The sequence below is a fragment of the Propithecus coquereli genome, unplaced genomic scaffold (genome assembly GCF_000956105.1).
Source record: "Propithecus coquereli isolate 6110/MARCELLA unplaced genomic scaffold, Pcoq_1.0 Scaffold79, whole genome shotgun sequence".
NCBI classification, from domain to species: domain Eukaryota; kingdom Metazoa; phylum Chordata; class Mammalia; order Primates; family Indriidae; genus Propithecus; species Propithecus coquereli.
The window spans coordinates 8,104,465-8,132,395 of record NW_012154062.1 but is presented as its reverse complement, the minus strand read 5'-3'; the positions used below and the strand labels follow the sequence as shown (position 1 = coordinate 8,132,395).

Here is a 27,931-nt window from a genome sequence, read left to right as displayed (position 1 = left end):
CTGGTGCCAAAAAGGTTGGGGACCACTGCTATAGAATATACTTTTCTGTGTCCACCATTTTTGATGCAGCATAATGTCTGAGACCTTCACATTGTTGCATATAGCAGTCATTGGTTCCTTTGTGCTGATGGGTAATATTTTACTTTGTAAATGAACCACCATATGTGACATTTGGGCTATTCCTAATTTTCAGCTATTGTGAATTAAATTGCTACGAACATTAACGTACAAGTATTTTTGCGCATGTATGTTGTCATTTCCTGTGGATAAACACTGAGGGGAGAAATGACTGGGTCAAAGTATTATAGATGCATGTTTGACTTTATAAGAAACTGCCAGATTGTTCTACTTTGTGTTTTCGCTGTGACACGAGATGTCTGTTGCAACACATCTTCACTAACATGTGGTGTCGTCAGTCTTTTTAATATTAGCCATCTCAGTGGGCGTGCATAGTAGTATCTCAATGTGCCGTTCAATCTGTGCCTCACTGATGACTGATGACATTGAACACGTCTTCACGTGCTCATTGGCCATTCACGTGGCCACTTCTGTTGTGAGGTGGTTGTTCAAATCTTTTCTCCATTTTTTTTTCTGTTGTATTTTCATTATGGAGTTGCAAGAGATTTTTATACATTCTAGATAAAAGTACTTTGGATGATATATGTCACAAATATTTTCTCCAGGTCTACAGTGTCCCTATTCTTCATTTCCTTATCAGTGTCTTTTGATAGAGTCTAATTTGTCAAAAATTTTCTTTTAGGGCTAGTACTTTCTGCATCCTAAGAAATCTTTGCCTTCCCTCAGGTCATGAAGATATTCCACGTTTTCTTTTATAAGCTTCATAGTTTTAACTTTTACTTTTCATTCTGTGATCCATGTTAAATTAATTTTGGTGTATGCTTCAAGGTAGGGGTCAAAATTCATTTTTGAAAATATAGATCTATAAAATAAAATAAAAATATATAGATCTATAGTTGTTTGGCATTGGTTATTGATGTTGCTTTTCCAAATGAATTTTCTGTCTTTGTCAAAATCACGTTGCTGTCTAAATTTCAATCTATTTCTGAACTCTCACTTTTGTTCTCGATCTTTGTCTATACTGTGTCAATACCACACTGCCTGCATTTCTGTAGCTTTAGATGAGATCTTGAAGATGAATAGGGTAGGTCATCTGCCATTTCCACCTCCAAGATTATTGGGATATTTCGGGCCTTTACATGTCCGTATAAATTTTAGAATCAGCCTGTTACTTTTTGCGTTACGACTGTGATGGTAATACATTGATAGCTTAATGGGGGAAAATTGACATCTTAACAGTACTGATTCTTCCAATCCTTGAACATGGTATACCTCTGTATTTATTTAAATCTTCTTTAGTTTCTCCTATGTTTTATAGTTTTAATGTTTTACAGTTTCAACATATAAGTTTTACAGGTCTTTCGTTAAATTTATTCCTAAGTAGCTTATGTATTCTGATGCTTCCATAGGTTAATACTTTTTTAAATTAATTTTTTGTTTTGGGGCTCACCCACTCTGTGATTTTCCGCCAATCTTCTTGCCGCTCTGCCAGCCCCCAGGTTCTATCCTTAACCCCACAAGCTAGTAGAGCTGCAGCACTCACCACCCTTTGAATCCCCCTCCTAGATTGGAAAGTGCCCTCAGGCCAAAAGCCACAAACTTGCAAATCTCCTTCTTTACAGCTCAGCTCCCAAAGAGCGGATTTCACGCTGGTTTCTGCTTGCTATGGACCCTCTCCAGTGCCCTCGGAGAATTCGCTTCTATATTGTGTCCAGATTTTTATCACTGTTTTCTGCAGGAAGATTAGTCCCACTCAGCTCTCCCACCATTTTTGAAATCTCTGTGCTATTTTATGAACCAATCTGTGTTCTCTGCAAATGGGAGAGGGCTGGGGAGCAGAGAGCCCCTTTCTAGTCACCGACCAGGCAGGACAGGAATGTAACGTAAACCCTGGTGCCAGCCTGCAGTAGTGTCCCATCTGCCCACTGCCACCGCCTAGCTGGGTGTCCTTGGACAACATATGGAAGCTCGTTGGATTCCGTTTTCTCATCTAGAACATGGAGAAAATAACAGAACCTATTTGGAATGGTTCTGTGAGGATTTAAATTAATTAGATAAAACTCCTTAGAACAGCACTTGGCTCAAGATAAACATTCAAAAAAACAGAAGAAAACAAAACAATACCACATCAGCCTTATTTTAACACAGCAATCTCTTGCAGAGGCTGGTGGTTTGTAAACCAGATTGGGAAAGCAAGACAAAATTCTGTTTTTCCCTGAGGATTGGAATTGGAAGTATTGGTGGAACTCATGGCTTTAGAGATAGAAAGGGATAGAGTCAGAGAGAGAGAGAGAGAGAGGGAGAGAATATGAACTTTGTTCACCGAAAGGGCTTAGGAGCAAGATGCTCTGTAGCGATTGCAAACCAAGCACTAAGTTGCAGTTTCCAAACACCTTTCTCCACTAAAAGAAAAATCCAAGCCTCCCTGACGAAATGACTGATTCTAAAGTTGGGGCAAAAAAAAAAAAAAAAAGAGTACAAGATGAGAAGATGAGCCTGGAACATTATTTTGTGCCAGAAAAACAGGAAGTGTTTAGAGAACATTGGGGACACGTAACAACGCTACAGAATTAGCCTGAGGGACTCACATGGGCCAAATCTGGGACAACTTAAGCATTAAGTTATGTGATGATAGGAATGGATTAAATCCTGTCAAATAAAAGAGAATCCAAGAGAGATAAATAAGTGGGGGAGAAGGGAACGTTCGTGCTTACGTAGAATGCCAACTATTAGATGCAGAAGAAAGGATGGAAATAGAAAATTATCATCTGGCAACGAACTCAGTGTTGGTTGATTCGGGCAGGAGTCATCAATGGATGGTGAAGCTGGAGGGTGAAGATTTGACGATGGGGAGGATATTGGCATGGTCTCAGCGCAATCCCCCTCTGACGCTAATCCCATACAAAGGAAAACTGGCAGACACAAGTAACCAGGTCACCAGGGTTAACGTCCCCCGTGGTAAAACAGGTAAACACAGTGGGCTTCCTGCCTCAGTGCACCAAGAAGAGCACAGTGTCATTTCTGAGATATTCCTGCCAAGAGCTTGTGCCCTGAGTCTTGTCATGAGACCCAGAGACCCAGGGTGAGGGGTCTCCTCCGAGACCTGTAGACTAACAGGCTTGTTCTCTTTCAGACTGGGAGTCCCTTCCAGGTTGGATGAGACTAAAGGGATGGGACAGCTAAATGCAATGTGTGCTCCTGGATCAGACAGGAAATAGCAGACACTGCTGGGACAGTTGGTGACATTTGGATGGAGTCTATGGTTTGAATGGCAGTGTTAGAGCAACACCGACTTCCTGATTTAGATGAACGCAGTGTGGTTCTGCAGAGAATGTCCTTGTTTGGGAGAAACGAAGCCTGGAGCACTTTGGTGATAAGGCAGCATTGCGGCAACTCGCTCTCAAATAGTTCAGAGAAAGAGCCACGATAACGGGAATGTTTGTGTGTTCGTGTGTGCGTGTCTGGTTATGAAGAGATACAGCTAGCGATATGGACAGTGATGAATTCGAACAACTGGGGAATCTGGCAGAAGTTGATATGGGAGTCATTAGCACTGTGGGTTTTTTTTTTCTCTTTGATTTTTTGATAAGTTTGAAATAATTTCAAAATAAAAAGAGAGAAGAGATTCCGGTGAGGAGATTCCCAGCCACGTGAGAGGTGAAGGAACCAAATCAGGCAGACAGATGAGATTTGTGTCAGGCCAAACAGAGCCCTTGCAGCTGCCCCCCAGTCCCCACAGTCTCTGAGAGGGGCCAGGCAGAATCCAGATCTTTGTTTTGCAGTTGGTCAAATTCTCCAGGGCATGGCTTGAGAAAACATTTTTCCAAATTTTTTTCTAAGAAGCAACCAATTTGGGTTGTATACGTGGTGGAGAAAGGTTAATTCTAGGTCCTTGGGGTAGAAATTCTCATTAAGAGACTTTTCACCCAACAGGTTTTCATAGGAAGGTAGGTTTCAGCATTTGGGAAGAAAGAATGTGGGAGTTTTCTAAGCATGAAATGCACTATTTGGAAGGCTGCCTGGTGCAGGGCAGATTCTTACGAGCAAGGCATTCTTTCCTGAGGGGTAACCTCAAGCTCCTGGGGACAGCTTTATCAGATGACATTTCCACCCACCACCAAAGTCACCATTGCTGGTATCTGATGTTGTGTCATGAAGAATTTGGTGGGTCTTTGTCCTTGGTTCCAGGGCAGGAGGCTCTAAACCTCTGGAATTTCCCAAGGGATGGGATTGCCTGTGTGGTTCCCAGTGGGTTGCTCAGACCACACCTGAATCTGTGCTAAGGAGGTGACTCATGGAGGGTCCCTGATACTCTCAGGACGGGGCTGGCCATGCAGGAAAGACCAACCAGGAGATTAAGGGTTGGAGCTTTGAGCCACATGATATCAGCCCAACCTCCAGGGAGGGGAGGGGAGCTGGAGATTGAGTCCAATCAATGATTCAGTCAATCAATCAATCAATCAATCATGCCTACATAATAAACCCCAATAAACTTCACACTGAAGCTCAAGTGAGCTTCCTGGTTGGTGACACCTCCTGAGGACAGGGAAGCTTCATGTTTGGGATCTCTCAGACCTCATCCTGTATGTTTCTTCATTTGGCTGGTTCTAATTTATATCCTTTATGATAAAACTGTAATTGTACATATAGCACTTTCCTGAGTTCTGCAAGTTGTTCTAGCACATTATTGAACCTAAGGGGATAGTGGAAACCCCCAAATTTGTAGCCAGTTGGTCAGAAATCTAGGTGGCCTGGGGACCCTGGAGCTTGCAACTGGAGTCTGAGCAGAGGGGAGTCTGTGTTAACTCCAGAATTGCACGGTGTCAGGATTGCATTGCAAAGGGTGCCAATCCTCCCAGCACACCTGGGGGAAACAGGGCTGACCACCACAAGTGACATAGAAAAGAGCACTAACTTTGGAGTCACACAAACCAGGGCATGAACCCAATTCTGACACGTACTTCCAGCAGGATGACAAGTTCCCCGGGCCACAGTCCCCTCCCTGCCGTCCTCCAGCCTCATCACATCAAGGTGCATGATGGTTTCTTCATTCAAACCATCAGCAACCGTCACTACACACTCACCGTGCAAAGGCGCTTAGGGGCTCTAGTGCACACACACGGGGCCCTTGTCTCAAGGAGCTTATACTTAGTAGACGGGAGGAAAAGCATAGCTTGAATTTAAGGGGGGGCCCAGAGTACGACAAAAGAAAGGTGAGCATTAAGGTCTGAAATCTCCCCTATTTTGTATGAGCCCCGCCTTCCTTGCTCTGAGCTCCCCTGATATTCCTACAGCTTTCCAGGCAAACGGTGCCAGCAAGACCAGCGCTCCACCCACAGCTCATGAATTGCCATTAGTGAGTCAATATTTCTTTCTCTATTAATAAATCGCTTTTCAAAAATGACAGCGTAGGATGCTTATCTACTCACTAAATTGTCATATGTAACATGATTGAAAAAAAAGACTGTCTTGATTTTATCGGTTGCTATCTAGATAAGCCTGGGCTGCTTTTTTGCCGCAGGAAGACCTTTACTTCCTCCCATGTCAGGCCCTGAAATGTAGGCTCCCAGCAGCCTGGAGGTCAAAAGCCTTGGGGCACTCGCCTGCAAACACCGGGACTTCCACGGCTTTTCTTCCCACTTGCGTAACACCGTAACACCGATTCATTTGCTTTTTCAAGTGGTGTGGAGACCCCAGACTGCCTTTCCTCCGCCCCTGTTCGCTGGCCTTTCCTCTTAGAGGGCAGAAACAAACAAGGAACAAGGACGGACTGGCTCGTCCCTGAGCTCAGGATAATGTACTTTCAAAAGTAAAGTGGTCATTTGAGCATTAAGGATTCAGTTCACTTTCCCTGTGCTTTGTCAGTAGTCGTCATGTTTTATAACTTCTTTAGTAATCTCGACAGTCTATTTTCTTGGGTCACCTATTTTTAATAAAGCAACTGATCTTTTTTTTTTTTTTGAGCTTATTAGATTATTTTGTGTTAGTGACTGGGTCTTTGGAAACAAGGTGACAGCGGAGTCCCCCACCATCCTCCACAAGATTGCCCTCACCCGAAGAGTGGCCCTTGCCTGAGGTCACATCCCTCACTGTCGGTACACCATATCCAGTGATTGCGCGATGGAAGGTTAAAAAGGTTATAAAGCCCGTGTCCTTTCATCCCAATTTGGGACAGCTCTACCGGGCTGTCCCAGCTCCAGAGCTCCGTGTGCAACAGGCTGAGGCCTCTGCTGTGGCTGCGTCACAGCTCGACTTCTCCCTCTGCCCATCCTCGCTCCTCCCTCCCTGCAGGTGTGTTAGACGAGTGCTCCCGCCAGCACACGTCCTCCACGCAAACCTCCGTGGCAGGTCTCCTTCCCAGGAACCCAACCTGAGACCCTGGCCTGCAAATTGTTTCCCAAGCTCCATTCAATTCACCTTCCTTACTCTGCACTCTACGAAGATAAAATGTTCCTTTTTTAAAAAAAAATTATTGAATTAAAAAATTTAATAAATAAAGTACCCTTAAACCTTTGTTCCAAAAAGTCTTGCTTAAATTTTATTTAAAAAGGTGTTACTCTGAGATTGAGGACAAAGTCAAAGCAGGTGGCTTTGGCGAAAACCCTCATTCTTTCCTCATTTTCTGTGTGAGAGGATAAGACTCAAACTCTTTAGTGCAAGGCATGAAAGACCCTCTGGGAGTTTTTCTCACATGTTCTTTCCAGTCCTATCCCCTCTCTGCTCCCACAATGTGCCCTGCGCCCGCCTCCCAAGTTGCTCTCTTTCTGCCCCCCCACAGCTTGCTCTTGCATTCCCCTGCGCCAAGAACATTCTATTCTTCCTGCCTGGAGGGCCCAGCTCCCCTCTCCCTCCTGTCCCCTCCTCCTGGTGAGATCCCAGTTACCCTCCACGGCCCAGTCAGTACTATGACAGCCTCTGGGAAGTGGTCCCTGACTCCCTGTGACATGGTTTTTGTTTTCTCCCTTGGATTCCCAAGAACTTTGCCCATACGCCTAGTAGAATAACATTATGGGTTGAATGGTTCCCCCCCAAAAAAAGATATGGAGTCCTAATCTCTAGTACCTTAGAATGGGACCTTCTAGGGTCTTTTCAGACTAATAAGTTAAACTGAGGTCATTCGAGTGGGCTGCAATCTAACATGACTGGTGTCCTTATAAAAAGAGGGGAATTTGGACACAGATAGACACACATGTAGGGAGAAGATCTGAGTGCTGCATCTGCGAGCCAAGGAACCCCAAAGACTGTTGGCAAATGACCAGAAGCCAGGAAGAGGCAAGGAAGGGGTCCCCTACATGTTTCAGAGGGAGCACACCCCGATCTTGGATTTGCGCCTCTAGAACCCCAAGATAATACATCTCTGTTGTTTTAAGCCACCCTATTTGTGGTACGTGGTTATAGCAGCCCTAGCAAACTAATGCTGATAGATAGACATCTATCAGTTAGAACTAAAACAACTCTCCTATCTGATCTTGGATTAGACAGACATGGACAGTCGTTTTAGTTCTAACTGGGAAATGGTTATGAAAATTTTAAGAAATTTTGCTATCTCGACAGTGATCCCCCCATGAGATCTCCCCTGCCCCCAAGGGATTACAGTAAAGATTTAAATCAATTTCCAATTATTTTTAGATGACAGACTATTATATATTTTTTTTCCTGAAATGGGACACTGTACTGAGACCAGCTTCAAGGTAAAAGCAACTGGCCGGCTTTACGTGGATTACAGACATGTAAAGTGCTTAGCACAGGGCTGGGCCCAGAGCAGGTACTCGATACATGGCATTGCTGTGACGGGCAGACAGGGGGAGCAGGGACAAGCATGACTCGAGGGCCAAGTCAACCTGCAGAGGTGATTAACTAACCCGAGAGTCTATGATTAAGACATAAGGATGTGAGCCTGAGTTAGAGTCCGGGGTCCTTGGGCCAGAGCCTCCTCTGACTTCCCTACCTGGGTGGGAACAGGCACCTTGGGAGACCCCCGCTATGGGAGTAGCAGTGGCCAAGGAAAGGGGAGGAGGGAGCCGCAGTTGCCAGTAACTTCCAGCAGCTGTTTAGCTCTGGAGAGGGGCACGGGCGGTTGGAGAAGGCAGTCTCTGGGCAAGGAGACCTGAGGCTGTTTGCCAGCTGGAGTCAGTGCAGGAGCAGGTGGGTGAAGGACAATGACGAGCTCTGGAGGACGACCAGGCCACGACCACGGCGGATCCAGCCACGCAGCCGGCTGCAAGAAATAATGCAGAGAAAAACAACTTTCTTCTGCCTGGAGCAAGAGTCATGAGGGTTTTATATTCCCAGGGCAGGAGTCACTCCAGCAGGCCCCTCCCCTCCCTTCTGCTGTCTGTGCAGACAGGGGTAAAAAGTAAAAAAAAAAGGTAACCAGAGGTCTTCTCTTTAATTTGATTTGAGCAGAACATAAGCAGCGTCTCCGAAAAATAAAAATATTCTGTTAAAAATGAGACTGTTCCATCAAAACTTCTGATTTACTAATAAACCACAAGAAAGGGCTCTGGACGCCAACCTGAGATTGAGGAGAAATGCAGAACAAGAAAGAGCGCTCAGGAAAGTACCAGGTGGATTTCATGTATTTCTTCCCCAAAGTCCCCCTACTAAAGTGTCTTTTAACACACTGACTGCCGCATGAGTTGTATTTAACTCAGGCTGGTTTTGACTCCGGGGCCAAATGAAGCAAAACCCTGCAGTTGGTTCGTGAAAATCTTACTTGCTGATGTTCTTATTGTTGCAGTTAACAATTTAATTCTAAAAACGTGGATTGCGTTGCATATGACGCATGCAAAGAAAACATTAAAAAATAATAAATTAGAGAGGACAGTTTTGTTTTAATAAAACACTGTGGCCCCAGGGAAAAATATTTTTTTTCTAGTGTGGCAGTCAATGTGTTAAAGCAATGACTTTACAGCTCTTTTGGGCAATACGTATAGTTCTTCATAGTTCTGTCTGCCTCAGGGCGGGAGGGGTGCCTGACGTGGGCTTTATTTCTCATGTTGGGGACGGGTTCAGGGCAGTGGCTTCACTGTAATGCTTCAGAAGCTGCACCAGTGAGCATCAACAGGGCACTGCTGGCATTTGGGGCAGGGGAATTCCTCGTTGTGTGGGACTGTTCACCTGTGGCCACAGCCACTGCATGCCATGCCCCGTGCCCCAATCATGGTGGCAGAGCTGACAATGTGCCATCCAAAACAAGCCCTACACATGTCCCAACTCTACCTTCCAGGAGGTGTGGAATGGCCCCCGGGGAAAATTGCTGACTCATGTGTTTGGTGCCTATTTTCTTCTGCATACACCAAAAAGATGGCATGATAAAGCCTTTTAATGGACACCCAGCTATGTGTCAGTGTGTGTGCAAAGTGTTCACACTTACCTCTGTATATCCGTGTACACTGGTGTCTGTGTGCCCAAAGCGGGGCCAGTGACAGACACGGGATCCTAAGTGGTGGCTGTAGTGGGTGGAACGGTGGTTCCCAAAATAGATGTCCATGTCCTAATCTCCAGAACGTGTGAATGTGACCTCATTTGGTAAAAAGGCGTCTTTGCAGATGTAAATAAGTTAAAGGTCTCAAGATGGGACCATTCTCGACTCTCCGGGTGGCCTCTAAATCTTTGCAAAAGACGCACAGAAGAGACACACAGAGAAAACGAGGCAGAGATTGGAAAGACGCGGCGACAGGCCATGGCCACCCGAAGCCACCAGAAGCTGTAAGAGGCAAAGCAGTCTCCTCCCCAAGACCCTCCAGAGGAACCGTGGCCCTGAAATGGGCCTCTGGAGATGCGAGGGAATCATTTCTGTTGTTTTACACCACCAGGTTTATGAGAACTTGTAACGGCAACGACAGGAAACCAACGTAATGTTTACACTCACTCTGGGCTCTTGACACACTTAAGACACAATTCTAAAAAAGTGAGTGAAGAACAAGACAACAAAAGGTAGCCTAACTTAACAGTCCGAAAGCATTCATTTTGAGGTGATAAAAGTCTCTAACAAGGACAGTCAGCAATGCAACCACCAGGTTAAAAATAGACACAAAAGCCCAGACACCTGACTACCAATGTGTGGATGTAACGGGCCTAAGCGTGTGGCTGAACGGAGAGGCCCAAGCGCCACATGTTTGCCTTGTGCTCGCCTCTGTGGGTGTCTGCATGGGTGGGCTGGCCCTGAGCACACACAGGAAGTGGGAAGGGGGAGGCTTTAGAGCATGTACATTTTTTTATATCACCATGAGCGTCTCTGTGGTGTTAGTCTGTGGTTTCCCAGCTGCACTCTTTCGTCTCATGGTTTCAAAGACTGTTGTCGAGCATGGAAGGCCAGCCTTGGGCCATTCCTCTTACTCTCCAGAGGAACCTTTCTTTTCAAAATGGCAACTTGCCAGGACAAGTAGCCTCTCCCTCCCTTCCTCTTGCAACCTGACCTTGAGGCCTTGCCCAAAGATTGCTCCTCCAACCACGGGCAGCCGCTGGCCCCATGTCTCTGTCAGCTCAGGCTGCTGTAACGAATTAAACAACGACATTTATTTCTCATAGTTCTGGAGTCTGGGAAGTCCAAGATCAAGGTGCAGTAGATTCGGTTCCTCTTCCTGGCTTACAGGGGAACGGACACGTCTCCCTGTGTCTTCCCACGGCTGAAAGAGAGAGAGCACGCTCTGGTCTCTCTGCCTCTTCTGATAAGGACGCTAATCCCATGATGGGGGCTCCACCCTCATCGCCTCGTCTAGACTCAATTACCTCCCAAAGTCCCTGCCTCCAAACGGCATCACGTTGGGGGTTAGGGCTTCAATATATGAATTTGGGAGCGGGGTCAGGGTGGGGTGGGGACACAAACATTCAGTCTGTTTGTATGTTTGTATTTATTTTTTAGCTGAGGAAATTGGAACGTCCCAACCATTCAGTCTATAACATCCTCCATCTGGCGAAGTAATAGATTTAAACTCAAAGTTAACTGGGCTGAGTGTCCGACAGGTATAGGGGAGTCTAGGGCAGGGCCAAGGGGTTATGAAATCTGAAATCTGCCTCTGGGGGATTTTCTGGAAGGGATTGTGTGGCACGGAGGGGACGGTGGCAAGGACAAGCAGGGGCAGAGCAGGCTGCACCTGGGAACTGGACTATGTCCCCTCACATGCCAGGCAAGCAACACCCCAGGGCCACCCGCAAGCTGGAGACCCCAATGTGGCTGGAGGGACACATCTGGACCATCGGGAAGGGCACAGGGTTGCTTCAGTCTCTGTCCCCCACCCCGGGGATGTAAATGCGAATTCTGAGCGGGGTGATGCTTCAGGACAAAACAAGGATGAGTCTTGAACAAGGCGTTGCAGCCTGGTAGAGATTGGCAGACGGACAGGGCCCCTTGGCATCTCTGAACCACACTGCATCCCAGACAAATGCCTCCTTTCCTGCTTAATGCCATCCTGGGTGAGAAACAGACGGCCCTCGATGGACAGAGATGGGCACAGGCAGAGGGAGAGAGCTCCAGGGGCCAGCCGGGCAGTGCGCCAGTCAGGCACCATGTCATTTATCCTTTGAATCATGATCCTTTTGAGATTGGCAGGGGTCCCTGTTGAGAGCTATCCCTGGATAATGTGTACAGACTGGGACTGAGACGAACCCAGACACATGGTTTGGTGAGGAAAGAATGGAGAGGAAGAGAGAGGAGAGGGAGAAAGGAACTGAAGGAGAACAACGAGCATCAGAGAGATGCTGTGTGGGCATGTCTGGGTGTTGCTCTGACAGTTGTTTTCCAAGTGTCATCTTAACCTCTTTCCCAGACAAGCAAATTAGCACGTTAGAGAAAAGTATGATGATATAAGTCTCTGCTTGCTACAAAGATTCAGACCTCCCCAACAAACAAATATCAAACAAAAGAGAAACGGAAAATCAGGAAGAGCGAAATCCGTTTCTCATTCGGCACGTTGCTCGATTCTCTTCCACACCTGCCCCGTTTTCTGTTCGGTCCCAGGCACAAGGACCAGTGCTGACTACATAGCTCCTCACAGCACACAGAAGTCATCGTGAGGCATCTCATTGGCACAGGAAGAAGTTGAGCATAAAGGCAAAAACGTGAAATCAGCAAGTGCACACGGAGTGACTCTGTGTTGGCCACGTGCTACCGCATGGACAGAGCCAGGGCGGTTCTCGATCACTTCCATTGGATCAGACATGGCTACGTGGGGGTGTCGGAATTCGGGAGTGTTCTCGTGGAAGGACATGTGCTTGGCAAATCTGAAAGAGCTGGCAGCATTTTGAGTACTGGGAGGATGGGGAAAGAAGATGCAGCTCTGGAAGTACAAAAATCCCTCCAAGGGTGAAGCCAAGCCGGGGGAGGAGAGCGCGAGAAGAGGTCAGGACACAGAGGGAGGGAGGGGCCGCACCAGGAGAGTTTCAGGTGGGAAAGCGGGGCCTGGACCCCAACCACTGGGCACCCCGGACACTGCGCACTGCACAGCAAAGCTGGTGCTCGACATCAGAGCCAAGTCCCTGTTTGATGTGCATTCACAGGACCTGCTTCTTCCTGGCAGAGCACATGCCTGAGTTAATAAAGGTTCATTCATTAGTGTGCATCAGTGTCAGTCTCGCTCTTGACTGGGAAGCCGGATGAAAGCCGGAAGTGCGCCTGTGTTTGGGGTGTGCTGATATCCCAGGCCAGAACAAGCGTGGTGCAGGCACATGGGGACACCCAATGAACATTTATGGAAGGGACGATGGAATTATTCCGGACTCTTTCCCAAACAATCTCATCCACAGCCATGGCTTCAACCACCATCTAGAGACTGACCACACTCAGATGTCTCTGTCCAGCCTGGTCCTCTCCTCCAGAGTCACATGTCTGACAGGCTACTCAACACTTCCATGTGAAAATGTTAAAGCACCTCAATGCCACTTGACAGGTCCAAACCTGAATCTGTGAACTCCCCACTTCCCAGTGAGACCCCTGCCAGTGTTTTACATTTTAAGAAATGGGACCCTGTCCACCTGAACCAGGGCCGTCAGCCTTGACACCTCCCTCTTCCTCATTCCTGCATCTCCTGTCCAGCACCAGAGCCTTCCATTCCCATCTCCGAAATTCTCGGGACTGCGATCGTTGACCACAGTGGTTAAGAGGGCAGGTTCTGGGGGTAGGAGTGCTTAGGTTTAAAAGCAGGCTCCACCACTTACTGGCAATTTGCTTAACTCCTCTGTATTTAATTTCCTTATATATGAATGAGATAATAATAGCACTGGCTTCATGTGGTTCTTCGGGGAAGTCAATAAGATAATGCACATAATGTGCTTTTAGTGTGCTAGCTGTTATCACCATCACCACTATCACCATCATCATCATCACCACCACTGCCACCATCATCACCATCATCATCACCATTACCATCACCATCATCACCACCACTGCCACCATCATCACCATCATCGTCTCCACCACTATCACCATGATCATCACCACCATGATCATCACTACCACCACCATTACCACCACCATCATCACCACCACCATCATCACCACCACCATCACCATCATCACCACCACCACCATCACCATCATCACCACCACCACCATCACCATCATCACCACCACCATCATCATCTCCACCATCATCATCACCACCACTGTCATCACCATCATCATCATCATCACCATCATTGTCTCCATGGCTACAATCCTAATTTAAGCTACTGTCACCTTTCCTCTGGATCACTGCAATAGCCACCTAACAGCTCTCCCCATCCATTCTTGCCTTCTTCCAACCTACTTTCCATCAGGAAACCCAAGTGATCTTTAAAAAGTACACCTTCATGTCACTCATAGATTTAAATGATATCAGTGGCTTCCCATAAGAGATGGAGGAAAAAACCAAAATAATGAACATGACCCAAATAGCCAACCTTAGGCAACTCTCAGCTTCATACTGCTACCTGCCTCCCCACTGCAGGGCCTTCACAGATGCTGTTCCCTCTTCAGGGAACACTGTTCCTTTTGCCTTCTTCTCTTTTCTTCCCTTCATGGTCAAAACCTCTCTGAAATGTCAGTTACACTCACTGTTTCCACTCTCCAACCACTGCACAACGGCTTCTGTCCCCATCTCTCCACTGCAGCAGCCCAGTAGAGGGTTATCCATGGCACCTGTTGCTAAAGCCATGAACCTATTTCTAGCCTTATCTGATTTGACCTTTCTGAGCGTCTGACACTGCTAACCACTCTTTCCTTAAAGCTCTTTCTGCCTTTGTCTCCTCAGACTCTGTTCTTTTGGTTCTCTTCCTCTTTCTTTGGCGAATTCTTCTTTTTCCTTCATTTGCTGCTTTCTCTATCAGCCCTTTAGAGGTTGTTTTCCCCAGGTTTCCTAATGGGAACTCCTTCCCTCTTGCTCTACTCATCTTCCGTGGGTGATCCTACCCATTTGCGTGGCATCCATGTAAAGCTGAAATCTCAGAACACCCTCCCTTTCTCTGTTGGGATCTCAATGAATAGTACCAGGACTCATTTAGTCGCCCAGGCAAAAGCTTGAGTCATCCTGTCTCCTTCCTTTCTTTCTCTCTTTACATCTAGTTAATCATCAATTCTGTTGACTCTGACGCATGCAGCCCTGTTGACTTATCTCTGTTTCTAACGCCACTCCCTTAGTGCAGGTCCTCATCATTTTCCTCCGACGCTATGGCCACAGCTTCCTAACCCATCTGCCACTCACTCGTCTTCAGTCCCTCTTGCACTGCTTTCAGAGTTTAGGAGAAATTTCCCTAAGTGATTTCCCAGAGAACTAGTGGTCCAACTTTTCAAAGAAGGATTTCTTTAGGCAAAGAGGAAACGGCTTACTTAAGAAAACATCACCTCTGTGGCCCTTACTGATTCATGAGGTGTATCAGCCTATCTCAGGTTCTGAGAAGTCCTGCTGCATAAGTACCTGTTCAGAATTGTTCAACCATGCATTTTCCAAACTTCTTTGACTACAAAATCCCTTCTCTGGGGCACACTTTTTTAACATCTTGCAGAGTACTATGTGCTGTTTTAAAACACAAATATAATCATCTTACTTATCTATTTGAATATAAGATAAGTGGATACACATGAAAAGAAGACACTTTGAACTTGCTTCTCTGGGCAGTTAGAGATGCTTGGCTATTCCTAAGCAGGGTAATGACCTATTCCTAACCCAATGAATAGCTTCCATGATTGAGGCCCTACTGTGTGCTGGGTGCTTCTCATGTATCATCTCTAATCTTTACAAGGCTACAGGCGGGCGTGATGCCCGAGTGAGGAGACTGAAGCCTATATTGGTTGAGCATTAGGTCCAAGGCCACACAACCAATAAGGGGGGAGCAGCATTTGGCTGGAAGTCTGGGTGGCTTTAAAGCCACAGCTGTTTATAACAAGCAGGTGACATTTTGCCTGCAGGAGACAGTGGAAGCAAAAAAACCCAGAGAGTTTGGACGCAAGTTCCTCGAAGGCAGTCCCTTCCTTCTTCTCTTCTCCATCCCATCTCCGCAGCCCCCAGGTGACGTCGCAGGTATGAGCAGCCATTCTTCTTAAGCCCGGGTCTCGTTGCCCGTTCTGTTGGCCTGTTCCCCCACAGACACCCAGCAGGACTGCACAACTCCAGGAATCTCTCTCCCTTGCCTAGAAACTATGCATTGTTCCCTAGTGTCTGCCCAAGTCCAAATTTCTCAGCCTGATCTTCCAAGCCTTCCATTATCTTCCATCAACTTTCCTTTTTGATCTTGACTTTAGATATTTTTCCGAATATCATCCTTGCTCCAGTCAAACCAAACGACTCATTGTTAAGCAGCTTCCGTGCATCTGTTCATGCTGTTCCCTTTTCTTGGAAAGCCTCTTCCTGTTCTCAGCGTTGCTGCTTTAAATACTACCCCTCCTTCAGGGCCCTTTTCCTTGTGAATTCCGTGGAACAGATCCTAATCTGAACTAACCAGATGCTCTCCGTTTTTCGGTACAAAAGGGCAATGTGGTGCCCCCCAAACTTGGAAATCAGGTTAACTTCTGAAAATGGAACTAGTAAAACTCACAGTGGATGGCATCAGCTATTTGCAAATATCATACACCCAAAGGAAGATACAAGAAGTGGATAGTTAGAAAGATATGAAAACACCCTCCTGGAAGAAGGTGACCAGAGGACACAGTTACTCTCAGGACACAATTGTGCCTTCATGTCAGAAACCAGAGATGAACAAACACAACCCTAATCAAATCAGCTACAGGAAGCAGAGAGAGTCAATTGAGCCAAGACGGTGACCTAATCAATGACATTCTGCACTGCTGTGTGGAAGCACAGTGTGTGCTGTAGCAGACAGAAGGCAGCCGGGGCACAGCAGCACCAGTCAAGGGGGACAGCCACTGAATCTGGGGACACTGGCTTTTACGACACAAGAAGGGTTTGGCCATGAGATGGAGATAGCTCACTGGGCATCCTCAGACCTGGTCAGTTTTCCCCAAAGTCCCTGCTTCCTTTGCTCAAATTACAAACCCACTAAGCAACCTTCTGAGAGCCAATTTGGCTGTGGCTTACATCATTGCAAAGGGATACTGTGGGCAGAGGAAAAATCCTTCCTCAATGTGTCTTCCCAGGATGCTGGGAAGGTTTATGAGATAGTGTGTATACAGAGATTGACCCAGGCTCCACCTGGTCATTGTTCAATAAATGTAGGTGATTAAAATCAGTCAGCAGGTTGGAACTCTGCTTTTGATGACAATTTTATATACATTTGGTTAAGGCGAACTGGCTTCCTGGTGTCCAGGTGCCCTGATGAAGGTGGTTACCTGGACCTGCAAAACCAATTCCGTGACCCTGGATGAGGTGAGCCGACTGAGCCGTGGCCTCAGGTAGGGCCTGGCCACCGCCTCCCCGCCCCCGGCTCAGGGCATCTTGAGCTCATTCTCAACCTCTGAATGCCCCACCAGCTCCCTCCTGTAAATGCCCAGCATGCAGGTCTCACACTGGTTTTGTTCTATTTTTAGTGCAATTGTTTGGTTTGTCTCTCATTCTAATCCCATCAGAGTGAAAGCTCTTTGAGGGTGGGAGCTTTTAAGTCCCTTGCAGAACTTGAAATGCCATAAATACTTAAATAGAAATGCATTGGCTCAAAGACCAGACGAGTGATCTGGGGCTCAAACACTTGTCCCCCAGGCTCCTGGTGGAGCAGGGGCAGCAGCTGAGCATGTCTCTCCACTGCCCCCTCACCCCCTCTACCCAGGGGCGGATATGGGAGGGACCGCTAGGCTGACCAGAGCTGCTCGGCTGCTTGGAAAGGAGAAGGGGACAGACAAGCGGACGGAGCATATGCCCCCCACCTACCCGGATCTCCGTGTGCACCGTGCATTTGACCAGTTTGAAGTTCTTCCCGGGATTGAAGCTGTTGCTGTAGAAGCAGATCTTAAGGATGCGCACGTCTTCCTTTTCCACGTCCACCGGTACCACCACCATGGGCTCCGGGGGACCTTCGGGCCGGCGTAACGTGCCCACCTTTACTCGGCTCAGGGGCTCGGACACCCCAGACATCCTCTCAGACAGCAGCTAGGGCCGGCACATCGCAGTCCTGCAGAGACAACAAAGTGTCAGCCCTGAAGGGGAGGGCACCCACCAAGCTCTGAGACTGATGCAAACGATAGATTCTCCTGTTCCCCAAAACTCCTCTTAAAGGCATCTGGCTGTCTTGACCTGGACGCTGCAGCAGGAAGAAGGAGGTTGCAGACACACCCAGGTATCAAATCGAGACTTCGTGTGAGCTCTCTCTTGGGGAAGCCCCCTCTCCCTGTCACATTGTTCCCCCACACCAGTGCCCGGGCAAGGGGTCCCCACTTAGCAAAAGCAGCCGTGAGAGGAGGCGGTCACAGGATGGTTCCAGGCACAGCTGAGCAGAAAAGCAAAGAGCAAGACAGAGAAAACAGCAGGAAACGGGGACAAAGGGGAAAAGCAGAGAAGAAACAGAATTGGAGAAGGGATGGCCCCAGGGAACCAGAAGAGAGCAGGCAGGAAAGGGCCCAGGTGGAGGGTCAGGCTGGCAGCTGAGGGCTTTTTCTGTCCCCACCCTCAGCTGCCAGCCAGAACTTTCAGGGCAGGAGGCCTCAATCCCATAGGAGCTCGTCATAGATAGCATCGCTCATCACACTCTGGAGATTCAGGAGGAGCAGAGCACTGTCCCAGGAGCCCAGTATGGAAGGTCATTCTGCAGGGAGGGAGGGAGCTGGGCTGGGCCCCTAGAAGACCCAGCCCAGCTCTGATGACAGCCTGCTTTGACACAGATGCAGACTACAAGAATCTTACAGTTCACCTGGAATCCCAGCAAAACTGGTCTTGGCCTCTAGATCCAACACAGGGTTTATCGCCCACTGACCTAAAGCTGGAAGAGTCCCAAGGAAGCAATGGAGGTTCTAGCTCTAGACTGGTGCTGTCAGCTTTGGCTCCCCATCAGAATCATCTGGGAAGCTTTAGGAAATACTAAATCCTGGCCTTATCCTCAGAGAATGCCATTGAATAGGTCTGTGCTGAGGCCTGGGCATGGATGCATTTGTTTCCTGGGATTCTTCTAACACTTGGCCTGGGTTGGAAATGACTGTTCAAGAATGAGCTTGAGTCTCGTCTTTCTTACAGAAAAGTATCAGTTTCTAGCATGCCTGTGGCCCCCAGGCATCTATTTGTAGGAGCTAATTTGCAGGCAGGGGGCTTCATGACGCAAAACAGGTGTTTGGAGAGGAAGGAAGTAGAGTGGCACATGGTGTCCGTCCCCAAGGACTAGATCCTACCTGCAATGGACCGACTGTTTGTGTCCTTCCCAAATTCATATGTTGAAATCTTAAGCCATCGTGCCCTTGGGTTGAAAACTTATGTCCATACAAACCCTGCAGCTTTACCCGTCACTGCCAAACCGTGGAGGCAACCAGGATGTCCTTCAGTAGGTGAAGGGGTAAATGAATTGTGGTACCTCCAAGGCAATGGGATATTATTCAGCACTAAGAAGAAATGGGCGATCCAGCCACGAAAGGACAGGGAGGAACCTTAAATGCATGTTACTAAGGGGCCACTCTGAAAAGCCTACATACCGTAGGACTCCAGCTACATGCCATTCTGGAAAAGACAAAACTATGGAGGCAGTAAAAAGATCGGTGGTTGCCAGAGGTTAGGAGGGAGGGCGGGATGAGTGGTGGGGCACAGAGGATGTTCCGGAGAGTGACACCACTGCGTGTGACACCGTAATGGTGCACACCAGCCATTATACCTTTGCCAAAATTCAGAAAGTACGACATCAAGAGTGACCCCTGCTGTAAACTGTGGCTGCCGGCAGTAAGGATGTGTCAAGGTAGCTTCATCGGTGGGGACAAATGCGCCACTTGGCAGGGGATGTTGGCGGTGGGGGAGGCTGTGCCTGAGTGTGGGCTGGGGGCAGATGGAGACTCTCTGTACTTTCCACTCGATTTTGTTATGAACCTAAAACTGCTCTAAAAAATAAAGTCTATCAAGAAAAAAAGGTGACAATGGGAAACCACAACCCGATAGCTGCTCCCCCTCCCCAAGCCCGACTGGGCAGAGTCCAGCCCACTCCGGAGCAGCCCCCACCCTGGCCTTGGCCAAGGAGAAAGATTCATTCTCTACGTCTGATCGAGTGCAGCCCACCCAGACCTATGTGCCAGCCGTCACCAGCGTGCCTGGGGGACTGTGGTTTCTGATCCTCGTCGGAGTCCCCTGGCCCTCTGTTCAGGAGCCGTCAACGGTAGTGGCCAACATGGCTCAGGAAGAAATGTCTCAGCAAAGTCATTTCAACCCCCTTTGGCCTGACACGAGTCCCTCAGTTCTGCCTTTAGCCCTTTGCAGCCGTCGCCCCTGATGTGGATATTTGTTCCCAAAATAATTACAATTGAAAAGACTCACCAGTGCTTTGCACAACAGTCGTGGGAGGTGGGCAGGGATGGCGATGCCCATTTTACAGATGGAGAAACACATGCAGGAGGGCGTATGCCCTTTGGTCGGGTTCATGCCTGTTACGTAGCAAACTTGGATCCCAAAGCAGGTTTGAATCCAAGTCCACAATTTTCCCCACTTCCCCAGCTGCCTTGGAAGAAGGTGGTATCTCCCCAAGGCTGGCACACACTCTGGGGAAGAACAAATGTTTTTTTTTTTTTTTTTTTGCCCCAGTCTCCTGCGTGATGGGGAAGAACAAATGCGTCAACCTGGCATTGAACGTCCCCAGTCTGTGAAGAATCCTGAGCCCCTCCTGGCTTAGAGAGCGTCACCCCTCCTGTGCCCGGTCCTGGAAGGACTTGAAACTAGAATATAGCTGTGGTCAAAAGGCCCAGGCCAGAAAGGGTGCCCACATTTCTACTGAAACGTGGCAACTTCCTAAAGGGCACCCAAAACTCCCATCTAGACATACAGATCTGGAACGAGCTTTCCAAACTCTCTGACGTGGAGTAACTGAAGGGTGCTGGGGGTTTCGGGAGAACATTCGCGGCAACGGCACCATCTTCCCTCACGCTCCCTCTGCCTGCATTCTGACGAGCTCCAAAACCTCGCACGAGGAACTTAACCTTTTCTGGCCTCATTTTCCTCACCTAGAAAATGGGGCTGATGCTGCCTACCCTGTTTTCCTGACAGAAGGGTTGTGAGGATGAAGCGAAACAACCTAAGTGAAAGTTTACCGTAAGCCGTAAGGCAGGGTGCACATGGAAAGCTCTCTCATCGTGGTTACTACTTGCTTATTTTGCAAAATCTCATCTGACTACCCATGTTCCCCATATCTTGTTCCTTCTGCCAGTAACTCTCCAGAAAAAAAAAAAATTCTGATTTGCAGCATTTGCCAATTTCTGTGGTGTAAATATTCCAACCTAGGCTTATTTCAAGATGCCAACGTATGTCAGTGAGCGCTGAGTTTGGAAGAGGTAAGAATAATCTGCTGCCTCCAGCTCCCATTCCTGATGACATAACTTGCCCATTCCTCCAAATTTTGCCTGATTATTTGAATTTCTCATCAGTAGCCTGTCACTGACCTTTGATGATCGCAAAGTCCTCTGACACTCAGTTTGTGAGCCGAAAGCCCTGCCCCTTTCTCCAGACCTCCTTCCTGGCTCTCTGAGCCCTGGCGACTGCTCCTCCCTGCATCCTGGTCTGCCCCAGACCCTCCAGGCGGAGTCGGAGGAGCTACATCCCGTGGCACCAGCAAAAACCCTGGCTCTGAGCCATCCTGGGCTCCAGCTTGCCTCCCAGCCTCCAGATCTGCCAAAGTCAAAATCAAAGAAAAACAAACACAAGGAAACAGGCTCAAATTAAAACAGGAAAAGTTTTGATTGGCTATAAGAACTTCTTGGCCAAAACTTGCAAAAGATACTAGAGGAGGCTGGACAATCTCTGAGTCCCTGAGGTCTGCAGGAAGAAAATAAATTATGTTCTTCCTGATTGGCAAGACATTTACCTGCCTGAAGGAGGGGGAACCGAGGCAGAATTCAAGCCCCTTTCAGATGCCCCAGGTTTGAACTATACATAGGGCTGTGCTCCTGGCATGGAAGACGCGAGGGTTATAGGGATCAACATCCCAGGAAAGCACAATTCTTGTCCTGGGAGACGCTGTAGGGTCATGTTATACTTGCCGTGTTCAATAAGAAGCTTGGCCCCTTGGAGAAACACACACGAGAGGGGACTTTGGGAGTCCCGAGGGTAACATGCATCATCTGGAAGATTGAAAGCTCTGCCCTTGATCTGAGGGAGCGTGGAAGGGAGGACCACAAGTCAGAGAGGTGGAGTGATGTCGGGGAGAAGGCACACACATCTGACGCATTGAAACCTAGGTTTAGTGTCCCCAGGCTGCCATTCTATACCACTGGGGCGTTACTCGCAATGGGCTTTGGAGGGAGCCGCATTGTGGCCCCAAGGCTCAGCCATGTGCCTGTTGTGTGACCTCTGTAGGCCTCAGTTTCCTCTCTTGGGGCATGAGGCTAATGTTACTCATCCTGCAGAATTTTCTGGAGAATCAAAGGTTACTTCCGTAAACTCCCTGGCACATGCATTTTTCAAAAAATGCCTGTGATTTGGCAGAAGAAAGAATTGGAAACCTAATACCAAGCTCCATTTTAAAAAGCTAAACCGGCCTCGTAAGTGCAGGACCAGGTGGTCGTGGCAGCGCCTTCTACCTGCGGAGTTGGGAGCTCCCTTTCCACCAAGACCCACCTTCCTCCACCCACCTGCCCCCCTGGAAAGATGCCCCCCTTCCTGCTGCACCCACTGTCCGTCCTGAGAGCACCACAGACGCATGCTCCGTGGAAGGAGGCCTCACAGGGGACAGTCAAAGCGCCAGCCCTTGGCACCTAGCAGAAGTCAGAGTGTCACGAGATGCATACTTTATTTCCACTCCGTCTCTGAGTCACTTCCCCAGTTGTTTCCACATCAACAAAATGGGGAACGCAGGCCTTTCCTATGGCAGAGGCCTGCTGAGTGCAGCCACTCAGCTAATTGGCAATGACCTTGCAGTCTCAGGGTGCCATTCCAGTGTCTCTGGGCAGGGCCAGGCGGCTGGCTCCAGGCAGCGCTGCCCTCTCCCCAGCCCAGCCCCCGCAGGCGCATTCCGCCTGCTCCAACGCCAGCATTTGGTTAACACCTTCCCTCCTCTCCAGCCTTCCCTCCCCGTTACCTTGCGAAGGAAGGAACCTGCAAGGTGGTGATTATCGCCAGCTATGATTCAATGTAATTCAAAAAGCATTTGTTGAGACTCCACCACGCTTTCAGCTTCCCACCTCCGCACCCATTACCCACTCAGAGTTGTTCTGTTGCCAGCTTCTGCCAGCCCAGAGGCAGGCTGACGTGGGGCTGGCTCTCAGGGGGCAGGAGAGGAGCAGCGGGGACCCTTACCCTGTCCTTTCCTGTTAAGGGAACCTCTGCTCCTTGCACTAGCTCAAGGCCTTTGATCCCCGAAGCTGGCCAGGTCTTTCTTATCTCCTGTTCAACCTCTGGGCTCTGCTCTTCCCCAATGCTTCAAAAAATCATGAATGACTTTTGGCTGACCCGTCTTCCTTCCTTGCTTCTTTTCTTCCTTTCCTCCCTTCCTCCCTGCCTTCCTTCCCTCCTCTCCTTCTCTCTCTCCTTCCTGTGCTCTGCAGCCACACCAGCCCTTGGAGCTGTGAAGACAAACAGAAGAGGGAAGAACGTCCCCATCCAACAGAGACTCACAGTCCAGTAAAGAGGAAAAAGATAAAAAACCAAAACAAAACACACAAAAACCAGCCACCGCATGATATGGGCTCGAATGGGGCTCTAAGCATGAGAACAGAGGGTCACAGAAGAGGACGTGCCCACTGGGCCTGGGGACCCCAGGACAAAGCAACTCAGCGAGATCAGGGAGACAGGACACAGGGCTGGCGAAGGGGGTGGGTGAGGGATGGTCTGGAAATACGACTAGAAGGAGGTAACCTGCTAAGGAATTTGAACTTCAGCCTGGGGAAAAGCAGATTTTCATTTTGAAAACACAAATCTGGCACGAGGGTGACCCAGGAGGCAGCAGGGGCAGTTAGGACAGGAGCCCGGTGTGTGTGTGTTTAGCCACTGGCAAGCCAGGGAGAGGATGCCGTGATTTGTAGCATTTGCCAGTTCCTTTCGGGTACAGTATTTCCACTGTGGCTGATTTGAAGCCGCCGGCGCGAACACACTGAACGCGCACTGGCGAGAAACGGCGCCATCGGCTCGTGAGCATTGGCCCCAGCACAGCACCGCGTGGACCGCGCGAGACCCCGGCGAAGGAAGACAGATCCCGGGTCCCTTGGCCTCGAGCCTGCCTCGGACCCTTCACGTCCCCGTGGTTTCTGCAGTGGCATCACCAGCCGGCACCTCAAGACAGCAACGTGGAAGCACAGAATTTCAGTGTGATTTCCCTGCAAGGAGCCTTCCTCTCCAATCCCCTGAAAGTGGGAGTTTTCCAAACCACACTCTGCCGTCTTTAAAACCCCAAACTAAATTTTCTCCTCTGATTTCTCCCCTTCGGATCTCGATCTTGGCTTTTTCCTTTTCTCCCAACCTCCAGCTCCTGCAAACCTCATCTCCCTCTCTGAGTGGGTTACAGAGTTGGTTGTCGAGCAGGAGAATTTGGCACAAGGATGAATCAATGCTTCAGTTGGTGCCTGGCTGAGCCCGTCCCCATTTTCTTGAGAGGTTAATGAGGAGGCCACGTGACAGGCAGGTGAAGTCGCAGCTGGTCACACTCCTGCTGATACAGGGTCCGTGTTACCCTGGAGGACTGACTGTCGTTCAATTGCTCCTGTTCACACCTTCTAACTGGTCTGAAGGAGACTGTGGTCATCCCATGAGAAGCACCAAGTTGAGCACAGGCTTCAGAGAGGTTATGATTTTAAGAGCCGATCACAAAACATTTTGGAAAGCTTCACAGGCTGGCAAGATATGCCAAGTTTAACGAAATGTAACTTGTGAAGTGGGATACATGTGACGTTCTTCACGTACATTTACAAAAAAAAAAAAAAAAAAAAGCAAAACCAACAACCAGTCTTTCCCAGTCTGAGATGACGAAGTTGTGGTTTAGCAACAGCACGAATTAAAAAATGAGATTTAGGCACACTGTAAACTCACTGTTAGTCATTAGGATGTGGCTGTCAGGAAAAGTTACTGCAGTGTTGGGGTTACTAGAAAACCCCTAAAAGAAGGCCGGTGATTTCCCCCTGGGCTCAGCACACACGTGACCACACTTGCGCCATGCAAACTGAGGGCCCTGGGCTTTGAGAGGCCGTGTTCTAGGGCGAAGGCATTCAGAGCCCTGGGAGCTTGGGGACCATGTCACACGGCACAGACCCTTCAAACTAAAGGGAGAAGCAAGTCCTGGGAAGGCAGTGTGGATTTTTGGTTTCAAATGGTTGTAGGGCTACCCTGTCAAAGATGGATCCAGCTCCTTCATCTGAGTCAAAGTCAAAAAAAAAAAAAATGCAACAGACAGAGGGAAGGAGGGAAGGGGATCTTTGCATTTGCATGTCACACACTGAATAGCCCTTTATAGTGTTTGCATGCTTGCTACCTTGCTGGTATCTCCCAAGGCAGACGTCTCTCCCATTTTGAGGATGAGGACAAGGGACAGAGCGGCTTACCTAGGTCCCCTTTCTTAAGTGGCAGAGGCAGGACCAGAACTCTGATTTCCCATCCTAACCCAAAAAACACAGTGCACAGCCCAAGTCCCATCACTGAGCCCCCGACTCTGAGCCCGGTCTCCACACATCAAGCTCACATTCATGCTGAAGAGAACAGTCCAGATGAACATACATTTCCGATGTGGCCCCCAGAATTCTGCTCACACAAAAACTCCTCACACATAAACTCATCAGCTTCTAGCTGTGCAGCACTGAAAGGAATGCAGGCTTTTGGAATATTAACATGTGTATAATGATAGATATGTAAGATTTTGTTAAAGTGTATTTTATGATACATTTAATAAACAGAAAAAATTGGTGATGAAAAGAAAACTTAAGTACCTTTTTTTAACCAAAAACTATAAACCCAGGCCTAACAGTACGTCTTTTACCACCTTAAAAACAACGAAAACATCTTCTTGAACAAACTTCTCCACCTGTCAATTCCCCAATCTGCCACTCTTTGCAAATCCAGTCTACACCAAAAACTTGTTTTATGTCCACAGATAGGAAAACCATTAAACATGATGATGCCCCCCCACCTGTAGACTGTAGCATTCGGCTTTCATTTTAACGTGAATTGGACAAAACAGAAATTTAGATGCCCCTTCAAGCAAACAGGATGCCACCTGTGTGTGAAAAGACTTGGGAAAATGAAAAATAGGTGGAAAAAATTCTCAGCAGTTAAAAATGCTAATAAAAACAACAGTAAGGAAACACTACAAACTTATTAAACAAGCCAAGTTACCTAGAGAAAAAAAATAATAGAATCTTATGTTCGTGGACTTGAGATGTAACTGGTACAACTGCCAGTTAGCGCAGAACTGGTTTTCTGAAGCAAGCTAGTTAAACATAAAATAACTCACACGTGCTGATCTGGTTGCCCAACTTTGGGAAGCACACCCCGCATAGCTAAGGCGAGGGGTGTGGATCATTTGCACAAAGATGTTCATGGCGGTACTATTTATAAGAGTGAAATAATGACAGTCAAAACCAAATGCTTGGGGGAATTCTAAGCAATATCAATAGTGATAAATTATGATAAAAATATGAGGAGGAGAGTGCAAGGAAAGATTTCTATAAAAATGTTAAGTGACAGTGAATGGAATTTACATACTGATTAGAACTATTTAATACATAAAAACATATCTACATTCAGAATTACATACAGCTAAAGATCTTAAGCTATATTGGTTATAATATTGTCATATTGGTTAAATATGTTTTAAAAATACGTGAAGTCTATTCCACGTGGATGAAAGCCTGTGCATCTGGCTCAAGCTCCTTCTCTAACACAGGCTTGTTTCCTGTGCTCCGCACGTGGCCCGCAGGGACTGCCCTATCTTCTTACCACAAAGCATCTTCTCACCACAAAGCCAGATGAAGGAGCAAAGAGGGCCCTGAAATACATCTGGATTTCTGGGTCCTATCCAAAATCAGGATTCGGGTAAATAGGGTAGGGAGATATTTCAATGAAACTTGGCAAGGGAAGCCTGGGACTATAGAAAGTCACCCTCCACTCTGACAGTCCTCCAAGAGCCCAGAGTGGCCAGCTCTGCCTTGGGGTTCTTTGCCACTCTGTGACCTTGGTTCCCTCTCCAGTTCCGAGACCGTGAGCACATGTCCTTTTCCTCCACCCTTCCATGCCTATCGTTTCTGAGAAATAACAGCAGGTAACACCGAGCGCTTCCATAAGCCCAACCATGGGTCAGCACTTCCCACGCACCACGAGCTCATTCCATCCTAACAACAACCCACAGGTGGGTCCTGTACCCCCATCTCATGGATGCGGCAACTGAGGCTGGGCGAAGTCACTTCCCACAGATCACACAGCACATAGAGGGCAGAACTGTGATTTCAGTGGAGTCAGAAGAGCTCCAGGTGTGGGCTCTTTACTGCCACACCCTGTGGTAATGGGGACTCTGGCAGTAGCCCAGAGTACAGGCTGCCCACCAAAGAGCTTGCATCCCATAGATAGCCCTAGGGTGATATCCCTGGGGCTCTGGATTCTAATGGTAAAAAAAGTTACCATTAGACCAGAAATAGAACCTCAACCAGCACTTGGTCCTATGGGTTCTTTGCCTTGTCTACATGCACGTTGGCATCATCAGATATATATTATAAATATCTCCTAAGCCTTAACCCCACTTGCTGAATGGAGATCTCCTTGGGTGGGGCCCAGCTCCTCTGCATTTTTAAATAACATCCCAAGCGATTCTTAAAAAAAATTGTTTAACTAAAATTGTATATATTTAAGGTGTACAGCATAATGTTTTGACATACATATATAATAAGCTGAGTATTATTCGACATATAAAAATCATTAGTGTTTCTATACACCAATAACAAACTAGCTAAAAGAGAAATTAAAAAAGTAATCCCATTTACATTAGCTACAAAATGTAATAAAATACCTAAGAATAAATTTAACCAAGGAGGTGAAAGATTCTACATTGAAAACTACAAAACACTGATGAAAGAAATAGAAGAGGACACACACAAAAAGTGGAAAGACATTCCATGTTCATGGATTGCCAGAATTAATAGTGTTCAAATGACCATACTACCCAAAGCAATCTACAGATTCAGTGTAATCCCTATTAAAATATCAATGACATTCTTCACAGAAATATTAAAGAAAGATTCTAAAATTTGTATGGAACCACAAAATATCCCAAATAGTTAAAGCAACCATGACCAAAAAGAACAAATCTGGAGGCATCACACTACCTGACTTCGAAATAT

General features: G+C 47.7%; 1 protein-coding gene across 1 annotated transcript in view; it reads right to left on the bottom strand.

The window, feature by feature from the left end:
- PTK2B (protein tyrosine kinase 2 beta) overlaps positions 1 to 27,931 on the bottom strand; it is a 119,633-nt gene that overhangs the window by 46,026 nt on the left and 45,676 nt on the right. The window contains exon 2 of the mRNA XM_012663020.1: positions 17,376 to 17,616. Within this exon, the coding sequence (XP_012518474.1) occupies positions 17,376 to 17,579 (204 nt within the window). The 5' untranslated portion in view covers positions 17,580 to 17,616. The remainder of the gene's footprint in view (positions 1 to 17,375; positions 17,617 to 27,931) is intronic.